General features: G+C 40.2%; 1 protein-coding gene across 1 annotated transcript in view; it reads left to right on the top strand.

Moving 5' to 3' along the window:
• Window positions 1-1615: 1615 nt before the first annotated feature.
• The window catches only part of plppr4b (phospholipid phosphatase related 4b), a 55733-nt gene continuing 36660 nt past the window's right edge, over window positions 1616-20688 (top strand). The window contains exon 1 of the mRNA XM_085467433.1: window positions 1616-1953. Within this exon, the coding sequence (XP_085323559.1) occupies window positions 1882-1953 (72 nt within the window). The 5' untranslated portion in view covers window positions 1616-1881. The remainder of the gene's footprint in view (window positions 1954-20688) is intronic.

Below are 20688 nucleotides of genomic sequence, written 5' to 3' on the forward strand. Positions count from 1 at the left end.
TATATGAGGTACATATGTATTGTGAGTGTATTACACACAGTAGATGGCAGTCAGTAAGCTCTACCTACGGAGAAGCAGACAGGGCCACCGGCACGCAAGATGAGCCTCCATCCTAATAAAACTGATGTCAGTTTAAATGTACATTATATCAAGAATATGTTTACTGCTTTATTTTGCTATCTGACAGCCTTTTCTGTGAGGAAAGAGAAGTTCTACTGCTTGTTGTTTCAATCGCTCTGGCCCACCAGCGTCCATGGACAAAAACAGCAATTTTACCTGACAGCACACAGGAGTTGCTGGTCTCCTGCTGCCTTGATCAGTAAGTGTAATTGTGTTATTTGGTGACTTTGGTGTTAGTTCGGGTTAGTTCAGATTTACCAAAGTCACACAAACAAACTGAGCCTATCGTGCGTGTTGGTGGCAGGAATGTGCTGACTGCTGTCTACTGTGTGTAATACACTCACAATGTACTTCATACTTAAAAAAACCTAAACTATCACTTTAACACAAACAAACTTGAATCAGAGCATGACTGTCAAAATGTTCAGTCTTTTTGAGACAGATTTACAGGGGTGTTTTGTGTCATTTATTTTATGGAGGCAACAATTTTGTCTGCTATTGAAATGTCAATGAGTCTGGAATGGTGGACTGGTGTTCTAATAAACAGTTTGATCATAAAACTGGAATTTCAATGTGTAATTTATTGTATAATTGTAAGTTATAAGTTATTGTAAGTTATTAGTACTCAAAAAAATTAAGGTAACAATTTGCATGGATATTTCTGAGTAGAATAAAAGTAAAAAAAATAAGTTTTAATAACTAAATGGAGTAATTTTTTAAACAATTAAAATTAAGTTGGTTCAACTTAATTAAGCTTGTAGAGGACAAAGCAAATCATGTTGTTTGTACGTAAGGAATAGAGTTTGCCTAACTAGAGAACTCTTGTGGCATTTACGCTATAATGGCTAAGCTGAAGTAACTTAAAAAGATCCATGCAAATTGTTACCTTAATTTTTTTACGTTAAGCCAGCAGATCTTTTTTTAGAGTGCAGAATCAGAATCAGAAAGAAAGGGTTTTATTGCCAAATGTTGAGCAGGTTTACAACATTAGGAAATTGCTGCGGTGCTTTAAGGATATAAAGACGTACATTTAATGAGTTACAGTAAAACTCTAAATGTTAATATAAACGGAAAATATCCGTCAATGGTACCAAAATATAACGTGAATTTAACATCCGTAGCCGATTTTGGGGGACGTACGTTGGAAATGCCAGTTTTGGCATTATTTAGGAACAGCTTTCAGATACATAAAGTTGCCTCTGATGTCGCTGCTGATGTGACGTTAAATATGAGGAAAGCAAAGAGGGAAACCTTTACGATGTGTTTTAAACGCAGAGGAACAGTCGCACAGATAAGGGCTGCTTATGCGCCATAATCACCACAAATGATGCCATAACACCTAAGCGTGAGCAGCGTGTGGCAAAGCAGCATTCATATTACGTTTAAGAATATGTGAAACAGACGTTTTTGCATGCACATCCACTTTGGTGGTCCACCGTCAGCCCTCCTCAGTGCGTCTGCGCTCTCCCCCCCATTCTTTCCTCCTCTCGCTCTGTTGCTCAGGCGCTGTTCTCTACCTGACAGCAAGCGGAGAGAAAAACACAGAACCGCGCTCCCAGCAGCTCACCAGCAGCTCACCAGCAGGTATAAAGGGTCGCGCTGGAGGGAGCATCGGGTCCCCGTGCTGAACACTGAGCGGTTGTTGCATACTGCTATACACAGCGGTATGGAGCGCTCCTGATTCCAGCAGGACGCCTGGAGGAGCGCGGCCATTCTTTCCTCGTTACATCTCGGATCTGTTTGGACGTTCAGAGGCCGACCATGTCTGTACGAGAGAAGAGGATCCAGACTAAAGACAGTGTTAGCCTGCTGCCCTGCTTCTATTTCGTAGAGGTGAGTCAGGCTTTGCTTTGTACCTCCATCAAACGCCTGCTACAGCGAGGATGTCATTTGATTTGATCGTATTTATATCAGAGCTGCATTATTACACACGAGCCTCTATTAGTAGGTGCGTTATATGAAGCTATATAAAAATAGGTAATTCTAATTGGTCAGCATTAAAATGCAATAGCCTGTGATGAGCAAATGGCGCGCACGTTTTCATCGAGATTTTCATCCACTTAAAGTATGTGATAAAGCACAACATCCCCCCTTTACCCCCTCTGCTTGTGCTCAGCACAGCCACCTGTTCTCATTATCAAAATAGGTCAAGTAAAAGCCAATGGGCTGCTGCTTTTTTCTATTTTTTAAGTAGCTGTGCAGCTGCAGCTATTGAATTTTATATTTCTAATATGTATGATATTAGCTGCTCACACAGTAAAACGCTGACATCTCAACAATCATCCGTGGTAATACACACAATATCACAACGTAGCATCATTTCTTAATTTATTTTTAATTTTTTCTGCTTTCTGTTGGATCCAATAGAAAGCAAAATGCAAACCACGAAAACAAATGTTTTTAAATTAGGGGAGACCGGGGATAGTTGTAACACTTCCAATTTCTCCAATCAGGGCTAAGTTTCAAATGATGTGACTCATCCTGTGCATGCCTAACTCAGTTCTGCTATTACATGTGAAAAATCAGCACATTTTGTCAAACACAGACAATTTAACATGAAAAAAAGTAATTTGTATGCCAAAAAGTACGTTTTTCTACTTTATTTCAATTTCTAATAGCATTATCTGCTTTGCAGTTAAACTCATCAAACTTAAATTATGTTATTTGTATGTCTATGGGGATATATTCTGTGTAGGTCTTTAGTGCTAATGTTTTAGCCGTTGGCTGTAATGTTAGCTAGTTCATGGCTATAGGAGTCTGGGTCAGTTGTAACAATAATGCAGATGTTACAACTTACCACACTATTACTTTAACTTATATTAAACAAGTTGGGGCAACGACATCAGCAGAGAGAGGTTCACTGGTCGCTTTTGTATATGCGGTTAATGCCATTGGCAACACAATTCCTCCACTGTTTGTGTTCCCCACACATACATTGTGCAGACCACTGTGTCAGAGATGGACCAGTAGGAAGTACTGGTAGTGGAAATAAATCAGGATGGGTGCAAGAAACAGATTTCCTCATCTTTCTGAAGCACTTTGCAAACCTCACCAAGGTAAGCCAGGATAAAAAGTAATGGAATTGTGATGCTGGTGAACAACTACATTTTTTCAGCTTCATTGTTATGTTCAAAATTGGTGCAAGAGTTGTAGGTTATAATGCCCACTGAGCCAATGAGGCCAAACTCAAGGAAGACCAATCAAAATTAATGAAATATTCAGTTGCAGAAAATTCCATAATTTCTCTTTTTTGGGGGGTTGGAATATGTTCAAAAGCTAGATTTCTGCATTCTGTCACACACACACACACACACACACACACACACACACACACACACACACACACACACACACACACACACAGCTACATAAAGGGCTCTAAGTGCATTCATGTGTTGAATAAACAAAGATTACATGTTAATGTTTTGTTAGTACCCTTATTTCATTGTGTTACATTTCACCCCAGGAAATGTTACAACTAACCCAGACTATGTGGTTAATTGTAACATTTCACTCTTTGTGCTTGAGACCATACCATGCAATGGGTAATTGTGCTGCAGAGAAAATAGCTGCACTATTTAATAGCAGAGACATGTAAATACTTTGCATTACATTTTGAATCCACTAGCTTAAACGAGCTCCAATTTACAGACAGAAATGTCAAAAATGTTACAACTATCCCCGGTCTCCCCTACATTTTAAGTGTTTGGGTTCATGAGCATCAGTTATGAGACCTCAACATTTCTGAAATATGTATCATTCAAAAAGCAAAAATCACATATCATAATCATCAGATTTTGCAGAAATCATTGCACAGTCTCACATTCAGCTGCTGTTTTTAGCCCAACTTAGAATCGTCCATCTGCTATTCGTTTTTCCAGCCAACCCCCAAAATACAAAATGAAAACACGCTGGTTTTAACTCCTTCTCAATTGAAAACATTTTAGTTGCTGGATAGTTTTTAGGCTGTGAGTATACATCTAAGGGAATCATTAGACGTATAATATACCCTAAACCAAAAAGACCTTTGTCTAAGGACCTGGAATTAGTCTCCTGCCTACTGTAACAAAAGGAGATCAGAGTCAAAATTTCAAGTTGCAGGGTCTACACAAAAATGCTTTAAGCAGAATATTATGGAAAAAGTATATAAGTGCATGTTAGGAAGCTGTAAAGTTTAGTCAGTAAAAAGAAAGTACACCTGCCAATTGTAAGTCTTTACTTCTCAGGAATAATACCACGATCTGAAGCACTCTGGCATCAGATAATGGAAAGAATCAAAATATTACGAGGTTAGTTCAGGCCTCAAACGCTGTGGTGAGGAGTCAAGAAAGCTGTGGATAAACTAGAGACCTCAATGAACCGAAGCAATGTTTTAAAGAACAGTGGATCAAAATGAGTGTTGCTCACTATGTGTTTATACTCCTCTCTGCATTTAATTATTAGTTTAATTAATTATTAGTTACTATTAACCTCTGTCTCTCTTCCACAGCAGGTCTTTATCCTGTCTTCCTTCTCTCACCCCAACCAATCACAGCAGATGGCCCCGCCCCTCCCTGAGCCTGGTTCTGCTGGAGGTTTCTTCCTGTTAAAAGGGAGTTTTTCCTTCCCACTGTTGCCAAAGTGCTGCTCATAGGGGGTCATATGATTGTTGGGCTTTCTCTGTTCTCTTTGTATTATTGGAGGGTCTTTGCCTTACAATATAAGGCGACTGTTGTTATAATTTGGCACTGTATATATAAAATTAAAATGAACTGAATAGAAAACAACTACTTGAAAGGAAGAGTTCTGCAAGCTGCTGGATTATGGTGTATTGAGTTGTTCACACAGTCCCCTGCATTGTGTCTTAGTTTTTGTTAAAATGACACAGTGTAATTTCACTTGTGTTGTTGTTCTCAGGTTGTATTTACCTAATCTATCAAATTTTGTAATTTCTTGTTATGTCCTGATAGTAAAACCTTAGAACTCAAAGGGGGTGCACTTTCTTTTTTACCATTTTTAGGTGACAAATTAGTGCATTTAGTGCAGCCATGACAGAAGCAGATGAAGGCCAACAGTGTAGCGGTGCATTTTTATTTTCACACACATTTATATCAGGAAAATCAGGTTAAAAGGTCGGTTACAAGATAATGAAAATGAACTGATGATTTCAAACACTGAAGCGCTGCATGCAGCTTCTGTTGGCCGTTGCTCATTCCCCCACTGCTATCTTTATGCATGCCCTAATTCACTGCTGGCCTTTGGCTCTACAGTTATACAGCATTATGTATAATATATGACTCCATTTAATACTGTGTGATAGGTATTTCTGGAATGACTGCAACATTTCCATGAACGTCTCTCTCAGCAGTGACATTGTCAGGGGATTCCCTGGATTTTGTTTTGGGAATCTTTCATTCACACAGCAGTGCGACCTCACTGCAGTTAATGTGGCAGAACAGTGAAAGTCAGCCTCGAGCTTTTTAGAATCACTGAAGCAGCTCACTGAAGGATTTTTGCTTTTCTATTTTTGCAAACAGCAGGAGGCTTAAAGTAGGTCAGTGCTGAAAGTTTACTGTGCCCAAAGAACAAAGTCCCTCGTACTTATTGTTGTGGTGAGAATGATGTGTACACCGATCATGGGCATGCATGTCATGTTAATGTGAGCTTCACATGATTTCTTTGAAGTCTTGTCTTTGCAGGGTGGACTGATTGTACAGCATTCACCTTTAATACTTAAAACAACAACAATTGAAAGCACACGTTTTAGTTAATGTTGGAGTTTCTCTAATTCACATATGCTCAAAAGCTTAAAACATCTAGCTGTTGATGTGAGGTGAAGTTGAAGAATTTGGAGGCAGTCCTCCTCCTCCTGTTTACTTTGTGCAATGTACCAGTACCACTGGGAGCAAAACAGCCCCAGAGCATGATCCTACTGGGAGCAAAACAGTAAGTGAGTTAAACGTATTTATATGTCATTAAAGTTACAATACAACCAGAAATATAAATAATAATATAAAACATTAATTAAAAGCTTGTTTGTATAGAAATGTCTTCAGCTGCTTTTTAAAGAGTCGATGGAGTCTGTACAGCGTAAAGACAACAGAGCTCCACAGCCTTGGTGCCCGGGACCAACAGTGACCTCTGACCTGACGACCTAAGTGCTCAGGATGAAGTTTCAGCAGGTCAGAGATAAACTGGGGAGCCTCACCGTGCAGAGCTCTAAAAGATAAAACTACAATTTTAAAATGAAACCTAAAATTTACTGACAACCAATGAAGAGAAGCCAAAACTGGATTCTGGAGCGTTCTGTACAGTCTGAAGGCGATCCAAAGCTGATTTGAAACAAGTAAAAAGACCACTACAATAATCCAAACGAGAAGAAATAAAAGCAGGTTCTGCCTTTGACACCAGGGGTCTGAGTTTAGAAATGTTTCTTGGATGAAAAAAACAGTTGTTTGGAGTGTTTGTCAAGCGACATTGAACTGTCAAATATAACACTCAAATTTCTGAGACAGCCAGAGCATGCTCGGCAGCTGGAACAGTTTTCTTAGGTTTCAAAGCCTCGCTTTTACTCCTCTCGCCGTTGTGGCCACGTAGCTCAATTCTTGTCTCATCGTTAGAACTGCAAATGTTCAGTTGAGCTTTGGAGGAGTGGATTTTGGAGCAGTTTGCAGTTTGACCCTGGAAAAGGTGTGCTTATGTACATTTGTCTGAACTCATTATGTTGGAATCTGCAGTTGTTTAGGAAGAGTTTCAAGAGACCTACCAACTAGTGTAAATTTGTAATTCTGCTTCTTTGACTTGACTTTTGTTGTGAATACCAGTCAGTCCAATGACTGTTGTTAAATCCTTGCTACGCTGCAAAGAGAAACGAGTAGTTGTGGTAAATAATGAGCAGTTAATAGACTTTGGTCAAGTTAGAAGACACCGTAGATCCTTTAGCACCACTTACTGAAAGGCTTGAATGCATGTATATATTTGTATGTATACTTCTGACCCTGTGTGGATTAGATCAGTAGTCCCCAACCTTTTTTGCACCACAGACCGGTTTATGTCTGACAATATTTTCACGCACCGCCCTTTAAGGTGTCGCAGATAAGTACAACAAAATAAAACCAAAAAAAAGAAGAAGATTTATTCATAACAGACGGGAAAAGACCCAGGGACACCGAGTTAATGATAAAAGCCCTGAAAACCATATTTCACACCGAAGCCTCAGCTCTCGCGGCCCGGTACTAAATGGCTCACGGACCAGGACCGGTCCGTGGCCTGGGGGTTGGGGACCGCTGGATTAGAATAAATCTAAAATAAAGTGAACCTTGTTCACCCACTTTCTTTTTGAACATGAATATTGTACAATCATTCTACCCCAGGAAAAAACATTTGAGGGGCAGACAGTAAGCAGGGCATTACTGCTAATCGAGTGAGTCAGTTTTGTGCAATTATAAGAGACTCACAGTTCATCTGCAGCTCTGGAGGCTTTGCTGCAGATTTTCTCTGTGTAAAACAAACGGTGGTGGATCAGGTGCTCTGATGAAGGAGTCCTGTTAGCGTTAGTCAAGGTTTTAATGGTGAGCACAGTAACAGCGCGACTGCTTTGGAGGCTAGAAACATGTTTTCTTCACTCTGCTTGAGATCACGGTCTCAGTAATGGCTCCGCCTCTTCGTTCTTCACGGTGCGTAAACAAACGCCGACTCCATGTTAAACTGTGAAAGTGTCATCACGTCTGCTGCTGTTGTGTTATCAGTGTTTCTGTTTAAAACTGGCGCGTCACAGAGCCGTGCCTTCAGTGAAGCATCGAAGAAAAGAATTTGTGTCGAGAATTTTTTATTATCAAATTATTCGAAATACTCGATGAATCGTTGCAGCTCTATTTCCAACTAGAGCATGGATCACACTCGTCAGGCTCCCCAGGAACCTGATGTGTGTGCCAGGACACCTGAGAGGAGAGGTTGCCTGCTTTGGAGGAACAGTGTGGTGTTTATTCTGGTTGTGTAACGCTGGAGAAGCTCTTCATGCATGTATTCGTCTTACAGCTTGTTTAATGTGAGGAACAGAGAATCTGTTGTCTTCCACTGTGTGACAAACTGAGCCTGACTCTGTGCGCCTCGTCCGCTGTTTTCTCAGCCTGCAAACTGCAAAGCAAGCTATTATGTGGCTGCATGTCAAACAGCAAACTATCTGGATTCATTAAGCTTTGATGCTATCAAGTATTTCCCTCAATATTCATTCAATAAAAATGATATATGATAATAATAATACATAGTCAGCTTTATCACGGCTTTAGTCTAACATGTGCTTAACACGGTCTTTTAAGTTTGCCCCAAAGGTTTTTCAGAATGCTAAAAACTGACAATGTTTTTCAAGGTTCTGTGGTTCGGTGGCTAAAAACAGAACTTGTTGTTTGAGACAGATGTCCTGAGCGTATGTGTGAAGCAAAGCTGCCAACATTTATTTTATGTGCCATTAAAAGTGTGCACTTCACACAGCTAGTCCTGACTTACTGCAGCCTCAAATTCTGCCAAGAGGCTCTTGTACATCAGCCATGGAAACAGTTGGCATTGCCACCCAGTCACACCTGACACCCCCGTGCTTTCAAACAGCTTGCTTCATCTGTTGGTCTAATAATAGGAACACACAGAGCAGAATGAGGTGGAAACAGTCTATTTAGCCCTTCATCCATTCATCTTAACTGCTTATCCAGCTTGGGCCAGTGTGGGGACTAGACGCAGAGAACAGCCTGGGCAGGTCACTGAGCTCAAACAGACACAGTGCTTATTAAATATTTCCTACAGAATTTCAGTGAGGATTACTGAATATTAACACGTTTATATAGATGTAAATATCGCTGAGGTTTGGTTCAGCTCACTGGTGTGACTGCACAGTCCATAACTCAACATGTTACACTGTAGTGGGACAGTTCAAGCTTCCAAGCCTTTAGTTTATGAGCACTGTTGCCTTTTTATGGGTATTTTTCAAGCTAACATTTGTTAGCCTCAAAGTTAGAGAACAGCACAGGCCTGGAAGTTTGTGCAAGCAAAGATGACACAGACATCAGTACAAGCTACATATGAACTTAATATTATTGTTAAGACAAAAAACAGACAAAAGACTTGGAGACGAGGAACAAAGTTTCGTTGATTGAAGTTGCTGCAATATTCTTTTTCTTGTCACGATAAGAACAGCTCCACCTCCTTTGTTTACTGTTGTTGGCAGTCACATCTGATTTGCTTTTCCTCTTCTGCTTCAGATATTATTTAGCATCAGCTGACAGCAGGTGGACTTCTATTCCAAATGTTATTTGACAGTAAACTGAAAGTGGGTTGTGAACCTAAATAGATTCAACCTGTTTTGAATGTTCTCCTGGTGACGTGAGTCATTATTAGCAGGAAGTTTCACTAAGCCTCGTGGATTTTAAAAGATTAATGTTTGATTCCTGTAATACTGCGATTGCCAAGCAATATTTACGGGAACACAGACAAAAATGAAAAAGTATATATATAAGTATAAGTAAGTATATATGAAGGTATTTTTAGTCTATGAGTCTCAAAGTTTAAGGAAGCTGCAACTAATGTAATCATGCTGCCTGCACAGTTTGGTGATTGGATACTGTAGCAACTATCCAGCTACTGTGGGTCGTCCTCAATAAGAGTGAGAGCACTTCACTGTTTTGTACAGTTCAGTTACTTTTTGCATGCATACCTAATACTGCTGGGTGCATACTATGACCCAGCCAAGGAGCAGTCTTTCTTTAGAGATTCTCACAGCTACCTACTCATTAGTTATTATTCATCTCTAGCTACAGAGCTAATCTCTCTCTTCGACAGCATGTTCTCCTCCTCCTGTTACCCCAAACTGGCCCCTGAGCCTCTGTCAGAGGTTTCTTCTTATTAAAGACGGTTTTTCCTTCTCACTGTCATGAAGTGCTTTCTCAGAGGGGATCATTTGATTGTTGGGCTTTTCTCTGTATTATTGTAGGGTCCTAACCTTACAATATAAAGAGCACCGTGATTTGGCACTGCGTAATTAAAAATGAATTGAACTGAACTGTGTGCACTGCTCCGCCTCCATGTGCATGTCGTGGGCCTACATGTGTTATCTAAGGAGAGGAGATTCTCAGCTAAATCACAGCCACACTTCTTCCTTCTGCAGCTAAGCCAGAACAAACACAGCTGACAGCCACAGCAAAGCTTCAGCAACACTTGTAGGATAAAGAACAACTCTGTTGTTCGACTGACACATTTCATCTCGTGCCCTTCACCAGGGTCATGGTGACAGGCTTTTTTTAATGCATCTTGGAAGTAGGTGAAGTTGGGCCAGAAACCACTGCTTCTGCAGTAGTTCAGTCATGAGTTTGCTGGGCTCCTAAATAAGACTTTGAGTAAAAATGCAAGGCACAATCAATTTTATTTGCAGTTTTGAAATAAAACTTATGATATGACAAAAAGAAAAGGGCAATGAGACACAAAGTAGGCTGGCAGCGAGTGTTTGCATATGTAGGCCAATGGAGGATCTCTGCTGGGCTGAGCTATCCCACAGGAGACGAGGCTTTTCAGAGAAAGGCAGCATAAGCAATGCAAGACAGTCTTGGCTCCGATCACTCTGCTAATCTTCCATTCTGACAGCACTGGTCGCTTTGCGAGCCTTCAGTTGACTCACTAATCACTGTCTGTAAAATAACTGTGTTCATTAGGTATTCAGTCAAATAGTCATTACTTGGGTAAACTAGCCTATCACTAAAATGGTCCAGTAACCCTCATTCTGTTTGTCTTCTAGCTGAGTGTGAAAAGCCTTTGCCTCTGGATGCTGTACAACAGCCAAGCCTGTTTTTGAAATATGTGTCAAGTTGGGTGCTTCAGATGCTTCAGATGCTTTAGAAAATGTTGTTTTTTCTTTTCTATTCATTCTCTGAGAAACGGGGAATTAATATGACAGAAATATCCATAGTACCAGTTTGCCCAGTGGTAGAACTCTCCATCTATGTACAAATGTGTTGTTAAAATAAGTAATTGACATCTATCCGTCTGGAAAGGGTTACAAAGCCATCTCTAAGGCGTGAACCACAGCGGCAGTCAGAATCCATAAAAGGAGAAAATATAGCCAGCCTACCAAAATTACTGCAAGAGTGCAACTAATCCGAAGGCAAGAAAACCATCCAAACATCATTAACCTGCAGGCTATTTGTCTCAGTTAAGGTCAAAGTTCTTTGTTCAACAACAAGAAAGAGACTGGACAAGTGGCATTGATGGCAGTGTTCAAAGGAGAAAACCACTGCTGACAAAAAGAACACAAAGACTCGTCTCTTTTGGGCCAATATTCTGTGGATTGACAAAAGTGGAACTTTTTGAATGTACAACTTCCAAAAAGTTCAACTTTGGAACTTACATCCCATTACATTAGTGTCTTAAAACTAACACATTTGCTGGAAGCATCAAACATGGCGGTGGTAGCATGATGGTTTAGGGCTGCTTTGCTGCTTCAGTGCTTGAATGCTTCGCCTCTACTGATGGAACCATGAATTCTGCTCTCTATCAGATAATCCTGAAGGTCACAGACATGACTTTCAACATTTTGCTACAAGTCAGACACTTAACCCACACATTACAATGAATAACAGGGGTTTTTAATCGTATATACAGAAACCTGACAGAGATGACTGGCAATACTTTACCTCAAACAACTGAATGGATACATACGCTGTTTGAAGCAACTATTTAAGATAAGATAAGATAAGATAAGATAACCTTTATTAGTCCCACACGTGGGAAATTTGTTTTGTCACAGCAGGAAGTGGACAGTGCAAAAGTTATGAGGCAAAAAATTAGAATACAATAAGAATAAATACAGTACACAGCTGTACAGAATAGAATAAAATAAAATACTATATACAGTAGAATAAAATAAAATAAATATACAATAAGATAAAAATAGAATACAAATACAAATACTATATACAACTGAGTAAAAATACAACGATGACAGAAAGGATTATTGCACTTAGTGTTATTGCATATGTATGGATGTGTGTGCTTGATCAGTTAAAGTCTTTATTATGGAGTCTGACAGCAGTGGGGAGGAAAGACCTGCGAAATCTCTCCGTCCCACACCGTGGAGCAGCCCGTGATGCACTAAGTGTATTTTTTAAGCCACTTATTGTGTTTGTGTCAAGAGATTTTTGTTTTTATATAATTTGATCAGCTTTATGAAATGTGTTTTTCTGTTGTTTAAGCAATCTAAATGTCTATGTGATCTTTCACCTAATAACTTTCTGATGAACTTATTCAGCTACTAAATCCACTTCCTGTTTTTTCTGAGAACAAATGTAGAAAGGGGAAATAACCCGTTGCTTTGGGTTTGTGCAGAGTCAGAGTGACGTTGTTACTTTTACACACACACAGACATGTATAAAAATAAAAGTACGCAGGCAGCAGGGCGCAGTTGTAGGGTGCGTTTGCTGCTGCCCACATGTGTAAAAACGACTGCAGTCTCTGTGTTTTCTAACTCAGGTGTCTTAGCTGAAGAATTACAGGGTGATTTAAAGAAATCCCCTGTCAGTTTGTTTGGTTTTTTTCCACAAAACAGTAAATTTCAGAAAGGAACCCTTCCTTACTATTCAGTTACAATACCCCGTCTGCCTTATATGTTAGGGACTCATCTAATTATTGTGTAGTTTCTTATAACTATTTAAATAATAATAATCGATTGCATTCATATAGCACTTTTCAAGGCACCCAAAGTGCTTTACAATGCCACTATTGATTCACACACTGGTGGAGGCAGCTACAGTTGTAGCCACAGCTGCCCTGGGGCAGACTGACAGAAGCAAGGCTGCCATATCGTGCCATCGGCCCCTCTGGCCAACACCAGTAGGGTAAGGTGTCTTGCCCAAGGACACAACGACAGAGAGCCCGGGAATCGAACCGGGACCTTCCGGTTACAGATGCGCTTCCCAACCCCCTGAGCCACGGTCGCCCCAATGTAGCTTCTTTCCATATTGCTTATGCTCCCTCTCTCTTTTTAATTTCATTTTCCAGTTGTTGCTGGTTTTTGAGCCTTTTTTGAGAAAAGCTTCCCCCTTACTGTGGCCTTACTTGCATCCCACATCAAGAGAAAACATTACCTTCATCGAACAAAGTATTCGAGTAAAGCAGCTTGTAGTTCTTGTTTAATCCAAGTATCTGTTAGTAATGAAACATTTAGCCTAAAATGGTCCCGTAGTCCTGTATTAATGTTGATGACAGCTGGGTATAGTCAGAAATAGTGACTGGTTCAATTGCTGTTGTGTCTTTCAACCTATACTTTTTTTTTTAATTTTTTCAGTTCACTCAGCATACCTCTATATTTCTTCTTGGAACGGGCCTTAATACTGTATCCCTCTAGTCCTAACGTTGCTCCTCCAGCCTTCCTTCAGCTCTTTCTGCTCAGTGCGTCTCAGCTCAGAGCTGCTTCAGCTGCAGGGAGGCCTCTGTTAGTGCTGCAAAGATGGTGTCCAGTTTCATTTGCACTTTTGCTGGATACAGACATTTTACTTGTACATCTTTTCTTTTGAGTTGTCTGATCATTTTGTAAACCTTGGATTTTGATGTCCTTTTCTGGTAGTTGTGTCACTTTCTACCGAAGCAGCTTCACAAATCCGATCATATCTTCACTCTGGAATAAGGAGCTTGGAAAAGTCTTCACATCAAACATTAGGATCTTCACTCTGAAAGATGCTAATGTTGTTGCATCTCAGTCTGATTTGGAGATCCTTGCAGCTTGTGGAGAGGTCCATATCATGGTGAATCTGGTATGGTGCAAAATCGCTGTCTTTGACTGTGCAAGCTCTTTCCTCTATTTGTCCAGTTCTTCCTTTGTGTTTAGCAATTTGGTCTTTAATATCTGTAACCGCTCAAGACATTTTTGTGTAATTATGCCCATCTTGATATACTTTATGCAGCGTTTTCAACTCTTTGAGTAGCATTAGGTCAGGCTGGCTTGGTGCTCTCTGTTTATCTTCCTTTTCTTTCCAAGTATCTGTACACAGAGTTATTGTCTCATGGTTGTAGTCATTTTGTAGGAGTGTATTTATTTTTTGCTGCTATTATGTATAATGTCACTTATTTTTCTCACTGTTTGGTGGAGCACCACTGTTTTGCTAAATTAGCTTCTGTGATGTCACTGGAAGTGTTACTTTGTTTTGTTTTTATTCATTCATTTTTGTGATAATCCAACAGAAACACAACGTTAACATTCTCTGACAAAGGAGCATAAAAAACAAACATATCCCAGACCAAGATCAATAAAATAAGATATCATAAAGGGAATTTATAACCTTATAATACAGCATTCCAGGATTCTTGTTCATTCACCCAGGTATCTGGTCATTTTCAGTTGTCATTCACTCCTTTGTGTGAACTCTTTTCAGTATGTTTCCATTGTTATGGACGGTGGGCTTGTTTCTTTCCATTAGTATCTGTAGAATACAGTTTTTGACTGGACTGTATCTCTCTCGAGGTATAGCTCATTTAGTGGAGAATTAACTAGAAGGATTTTCTCTGTTTCTTCTTTGATTCTTATCCAGAATCCTTGGATTCGGACATATTTCTATATTTTAGGTTTTTTTATAACATGGGGAGATAACAAGAGGTGTATTAAAAATCAGATTTTAAATTTCCAATCAGATTCTCTCCACAGTTGACTAGTTGACTGCTTATTCGCCTCTGTCAGTGCGCCCCAGGGTGGCTGTGGCTACAATGTAGCTGCCATCACCAGTGTGTGAATGTGTGTGTGGATGACTGGTTGTGTAACGCGCTTTGGGGTCCTTAGGGACTAGTAAAGCGCTATACAAATACAGGCCATTTACCATTTATTCCCTTGTGACAGGGGTTGCACAAGAACTATATAAGGATATTTAACATTAATTGTACAAATGTTGCTGTTTACAAAGCACAGATTATTTTAAGAAGTTTACATTTAAGAATTTGTGAGCAAATGGTGCATTAGGTTGTAATTGTGTGGAAATATGTGTTTAAGGATATAAAGACGTACATTTAATGAGTTACAGTAAAAAGAAGTCCCTCTAAATGTTAACATAAACGGAAAATATCCGTCAATGGTACCAAAATATAACGTGAATTTAACATCCGTAGCCGATATCGGGCTTAATTTGATTTTGGGGGACGTACGTTGGAAATGCCAGTTTTGGCACTATTTAGGAACAGCTTTCAGATACATAAAGTTGCCTCTGATGTCGCTGCTGATGTGACGTTAAATATGAGGAAAGCAAAGAGGGAAACCTTTACGATGTGTTTTAAACGCAGAGGAACAGTCGCACAGATAATGATCTTCCGATACATTATCAGTGATAATAACACTCAATAGTTCCCATTTCTCCTAAATATGTCCTGTATTTTGGCAGGACTCATATAAGGCTTTTGTATTTATGAGAAACATGTTCCTTAGTTGGGAGATGTTTTTCTTCTATGCTGTAAGGATCAATCAAAGCTCTTTCTTTGTGGTTCAGGATGTAGTGTCTTATTTGAAGATATCTATATGCGTGTTTAGAGGGGAGTTGGAATTGTTCCTGAAGCTGGTTAAATGACTTGTTCCATTAATGAGTTGATTTATTGTATTAAGGCCTGCATTGGCTACCTACTAAATCCACTGTCCACACAGGGACAGTTCTACATTGCCTCTCACTGGCATGGCACTTGAGACAGATAAAGAGCCCCCCAATTTTTTACTTATTGTTGTCCACACCTCCAGAGTATGTTTTGTCCAATCCTTTTCTATTTTTAGGTTTTTGTCAGATTTTGCATTAATGAAAGGTAAAGTGTTGGAGTCCCCGCCATAAGTAAGAGTCCTTCACCTTTTTCATCTTCATTTGGAGCATATAAGCCTCCAGTTGTTCCAGTTACCATCATATAACGGCCTTCATCATCCTGAAAAACCTTTCCATTACTGTAATAAGCACATTTGTTAAACAGGACAGCAACCCCTCTGTTCGTCCTGCTCCTGCAGGATGCATCATATTCTTGGTTGATGTTCTGTCTCAGATGCGCGAGTTTATTGAATGAGAGCTACAGAGCACCGCAGTCTCTTTAATTGTCCGAGGATTTTTTTCCCTTAATTAGGTTATTAATTCTTTTTACGTTATAACTAACGAAGTTCATATCTGTCATATTCGCCACATGATGGCATATTCCCCTTTGTGTTCTAACATGTGTATAATGTATACATGCTTAGTCTGTAAGTGAAAATGTAAACTATGTCTGTAACATGTCAGAGAGAAGGAAAAAGAACAGGGCTTCCACGCTTCCAGTCGTCCACATTGTGGACAACCCCATTTATACTGGGGCAGAGAAGTGTGACCCTCCTTCTCTGTGGGAAAAAATGCTTAATGCACAAATAACCAATATCCCACTGTTGTGTAAAAATGAGTGTGGTCCACTCATATTAATCCTACACATCCACCGCCTGGACTTTATGAAGCATAATGTTTGTAAATATGTGACAGTTTACATCTATATTTTGGGGCGATTGTGGCTCAAGAGTTGGGAGTTCGCCTTGGAATTGGAAGGTTGCCAGTTCAAGCCCCGGCTTGGGCAGTCTCGGTCGTTGTGTCCTTGGGCAAGACACTTCACCCGTTGCCTACTGGTGGTGGTCAGAGGGCCCGGTGGCGCCAGTGTCCGACAGCCTCGCGTCTGTCAGTGCGCCCCAGGGTGACTGTGGCTACAATGTAGCTGCCATCACCAATGTGTGTGTGAATGGGTGGATGACTGGATATATAAAGCGCTTTGGGGTCCTTAGGGACTAGTAAAGTAAAGACTAGTATTATAAATACAGGCCATTTATATTTTGGCAGGAACAAATATCCAGATATACTCTGTCTTCTTTCTTTTTTCCTCGCCTGCTAACCGGTACCAAACGGAGAGAGCATATAACCCCAATTTTAGCTTCTTTACACTGGCTCCCTGTCCCCTACAGGATCCAATTTAAACTCTTACTTTTTGTTTTTAAGTCACTCAACGCCCGAGCCCCCCCCTACTTGTCAGAGCTCCTCTCTGCCTATGCTCCAGGAAAACCCACGAGATCTAGTTCAAAACTATTGTTGTCCATTCCACGGACTAACCTCAAATCTCGTGGTGATAGATCCTTCTCTTTGGCAGGTCCCAGACTTTGGAATAGTCTCCCCTTTAATATTAGATCTGCTCAAACTCTTGAGCAATTTAAATCTTTACTAAAGACACACTTTTACGCTCTGGTTTTTAACACATTATGACCCAAGCATTTTGGATTTATCTGAATTAGTTAGTATTGTTTCAATTCTTCTATTTTATTGTTTCTATTGTTATTATTGTATTACACTGTAGTTTTTAATTTTATTGTTATTGTTAAGCACTTTGTGCAGCATCGGCTGTTGGAAATGTGCTATATAAATAAATCTGACCGTGACCTTGACCTTGACCTTTTCTACATGTCAATCAGCGTACCTTTAAGTCACTCTAGCATTTAACTCATTTAAAGTTCTTCCTGCATGAGGGCTCTTAGGTCTGATGTTGACAACGCTGTGTCTCTTTGGGTCTTCCTGTTGCATGTCCAACCTTCCTTCCGCTCGTCTTCGATGTCGCACCATGTTCTGACTCTGAGCTCTTTCAGCAGCGGTCTTCTCTCCTGCATCCAGTTTTATTCTCAGGTTTGCTGGGTATAGACATTTCGCCTGCACCTTGTTGCTTGATAACCTCATATGTTCTGGTTCTCTTCTTCTGTAGGTCGGACGAGTAGTCGTGGTCACAAAAGATTTGTGTATCTTTGAAAAAGACTTGTCTCTGGCTCCATGCTGTCTGTATGGTCATCTCACTATGATAGATCTAGGAGGCGTCGTGGGGTCTTTAGGTCGAGGACCACATGAAGGATGCACCCTCTCAATGATGATACCCATCTCCATTGGGAGTTTCAGTGATCCAGCTTCCGGTTAATTTTGATCATATCATTTCCTTCACTTCCCTCTGGAATCTGAAAAATCCACGTTGTTGCGTGTCAGTCTGTTTTGTAGCAGGAATCACAGCGCCGTCTGGTGTCGCATAACTGTGTCTTCTGCTAGTTCTTTCATCTATTGGTCCAATTCGCTCTTCGAGTTGGTCTCTAATATCTGTGACCTCTTGTTCCAGTCTTTCGAGTGACATCTTTGTGTGGTTGTGTCCATCTTGGTTCTCTTTACGTAGCTTTTGCAGTTCTTCCAGTAGCATTAGATCCGGCTTTGTTTTTTGTTCATAGTCATTTCATATAGGTTTTCTGTTCACCTGGCTGTTTAACAGCCTGTTGACTTCAGTCATCCCTTATTTCGTGTGTTGTGTGGCGGCGCTTTGTTGTTTTGCTGCTTCACCGGCATCACCGGAAGTCCGCCTGAAGTGTTTCTTTTTTAGTCACTATGTGTTTATATACAACTCTGCATGTGATCATTAGTTATTATTAATCTCTGGCTCTCTTCCACAGCGTGTCTTCGTCTCGTCTTCCTCCCCTCACCCCACCCAGTTACGGCAGATGGCCGCCCCTGAGCCTGGTTCTGCCGGAGGTATCTTCCTGTTCAAAGGCAGTTTTTGCTTCCCACTGTTGCCAAAGCAGTTGCTCATAGGGGATATAATAAGCAAACTTACAGAAAGATTACTCCCCTGTCTCTGCCATCTGTTGTGGCGTCTTTCAATGGTGTAGAATTATAGGAAATTAAACATTGCCAATTCTTAAAACTTAGACCCTGTAATGATGGGTTAAAATATACGTGGAACGTGCATATCAACATAAAAATGTGATATTCAATTTATGTGAATAAAATCAGCATGTACTCATGTACATGCTGATTGTTGGGTTTTTCTCTGTATCTATGAAGCGCCTTGAGGCGACTTTTGTTGTGATTTGGCGCTATATAAATAAAATTGAATTGAATTGAATTCGTCTTGATCACGTAGTTTCTGTCAGGGTGGTGAGGCCATTATGGAAAAATGCACCCAAAAGCAGAGCGACAAAGACTAAGATTTACAGAGTTTACTTTTACACCAGAGAATGAAGATAAGTACAAGTCTGGGGAAGGAACACACAGGTTTCTTCCTCGTCTGAAGGATGTATTGACTAGGGATGGGAATTGATAAGAATTTGGTGAGTCTGATTCATTATCGATATTACTTATCGATTGTCACTGGGTTCTCACTAGTGCCGCTTAGTGATGGTGGTAACTCTCAAAGACATTTCTGCAAATATCTGCATGTTGTATTGTCAAATGTTTGTGCATGTTGGATGTATTTCCCCTCTTTGTTGTTATCAGTGTTGGGTTGTTACTCAAAAAAGAAATGTATTACACACATCACACAGAATGATTTTATTCAAAGTACGTTAGTTAATCACTCCAAGGAGACAATAATTCATTATATTGCTCATAGCGTAACTCTTGGTTTTTAGCTAGCTTAGCGTTAGCATGCTGTCTGTGCAGGTGCTTGCAAAGAGCCTAAGTTGTGTTAGCAGCATAATACAGTTGTTTCTGTCCTGGATGCAGTTTGCACTTTACCATTAGCTCTCGTCCTTAAAAATACAAGTAATGTCCAAATCCGCCCTATAAGTGCCCAACTATTCCAAAGATTCTCCCTGGATTCAAATTCAAATTCAAATTCAAATTTTATTTGTCACACACACACAACTATACACAGTATGACATGGGGGTGAAATGCTTGTAGCTGTACAATGCCCGACCATTAAATGACAGAAGAAAAGTTTTACAATATTTACAATTTACAGTTTACTACAAAAATTTACAAATTAACTTAGGAATTTACAGTAAAGAATGTGCAAATAGCAGAAGAGATTATAAAGATAAGGATTATAAATTATAGGAATTATAGGATTATAGGAAATGTGTGGTGGTGCGTGTGGTGACGTGTGTGAGAGTCCAGTCTTATAGTGACATGTTTGGGAGAGTCCAGTCCTACACCTGGTTCAGGCCCCGAATAGCCTGGGGGAAGAAGCTCCTCCTCATTCTCTCTGTTTTGGCCTTAAGGGAGCGGAAGCGCTTCCCAGACCTCAACAGTGAGAAGAGTCCATTGTTGGGATGGGAGAGATCCATCATAATCTTCCTAGCTTTGGACTTGCACCGCTTGGTGTAGATGGACAGCAGGTCAGGGAGCTCTGATTGAATGATGCGTTCGGCTGAGCGCACCACTCTTTGCAGATCTCGTCTGTCCTGCTTGGTGCTGTTCCCAAATCAGGTCCAGATTCTCAGCAGGGTTGAAGATTCAGCTCTCACATGCCAGCAGGCCATTAATCACTGAGATATGAAATTATCCTGCGGGCCGGATATAATTGTATCATGGGTCACATGTACGTTTGACTTCCCTGGCAGGATCGATAGGCCACAGCCTAACAAGAGAGTATAGTTTTTATATACCAATACATGGAAAAAGAAAATTTTATAGTAAACATTTTAATTTTGAATCAGTCACCTTATAGATGTTATGAATTTTGGTTCTCTAGGAAGTTTCATCTAGATTAAACCGGTCATGTAGGAGGAATTCAGGAGCAATTGTGGAATTATTTTTGTCTAACATTAAAATTAGTTTGATGAT

The sequence above is a fragment of the Copadichromis virginalis genome, linkage group LG9 (assembly GCF_057382275.1).
Source record: "Copadichromis virginalis isolate Kocher_CV1m ecotype Utaka linkage group LG9, C_Virginalis_male_GT1.1, whole genome shotgun sequence".
Lineage (NCBI taxonomy): Eukaryota > Metazoa > Chordata > Actinopteri > Cichliformes > Cichlidae > Copadichromis > Copadichromis virginalis.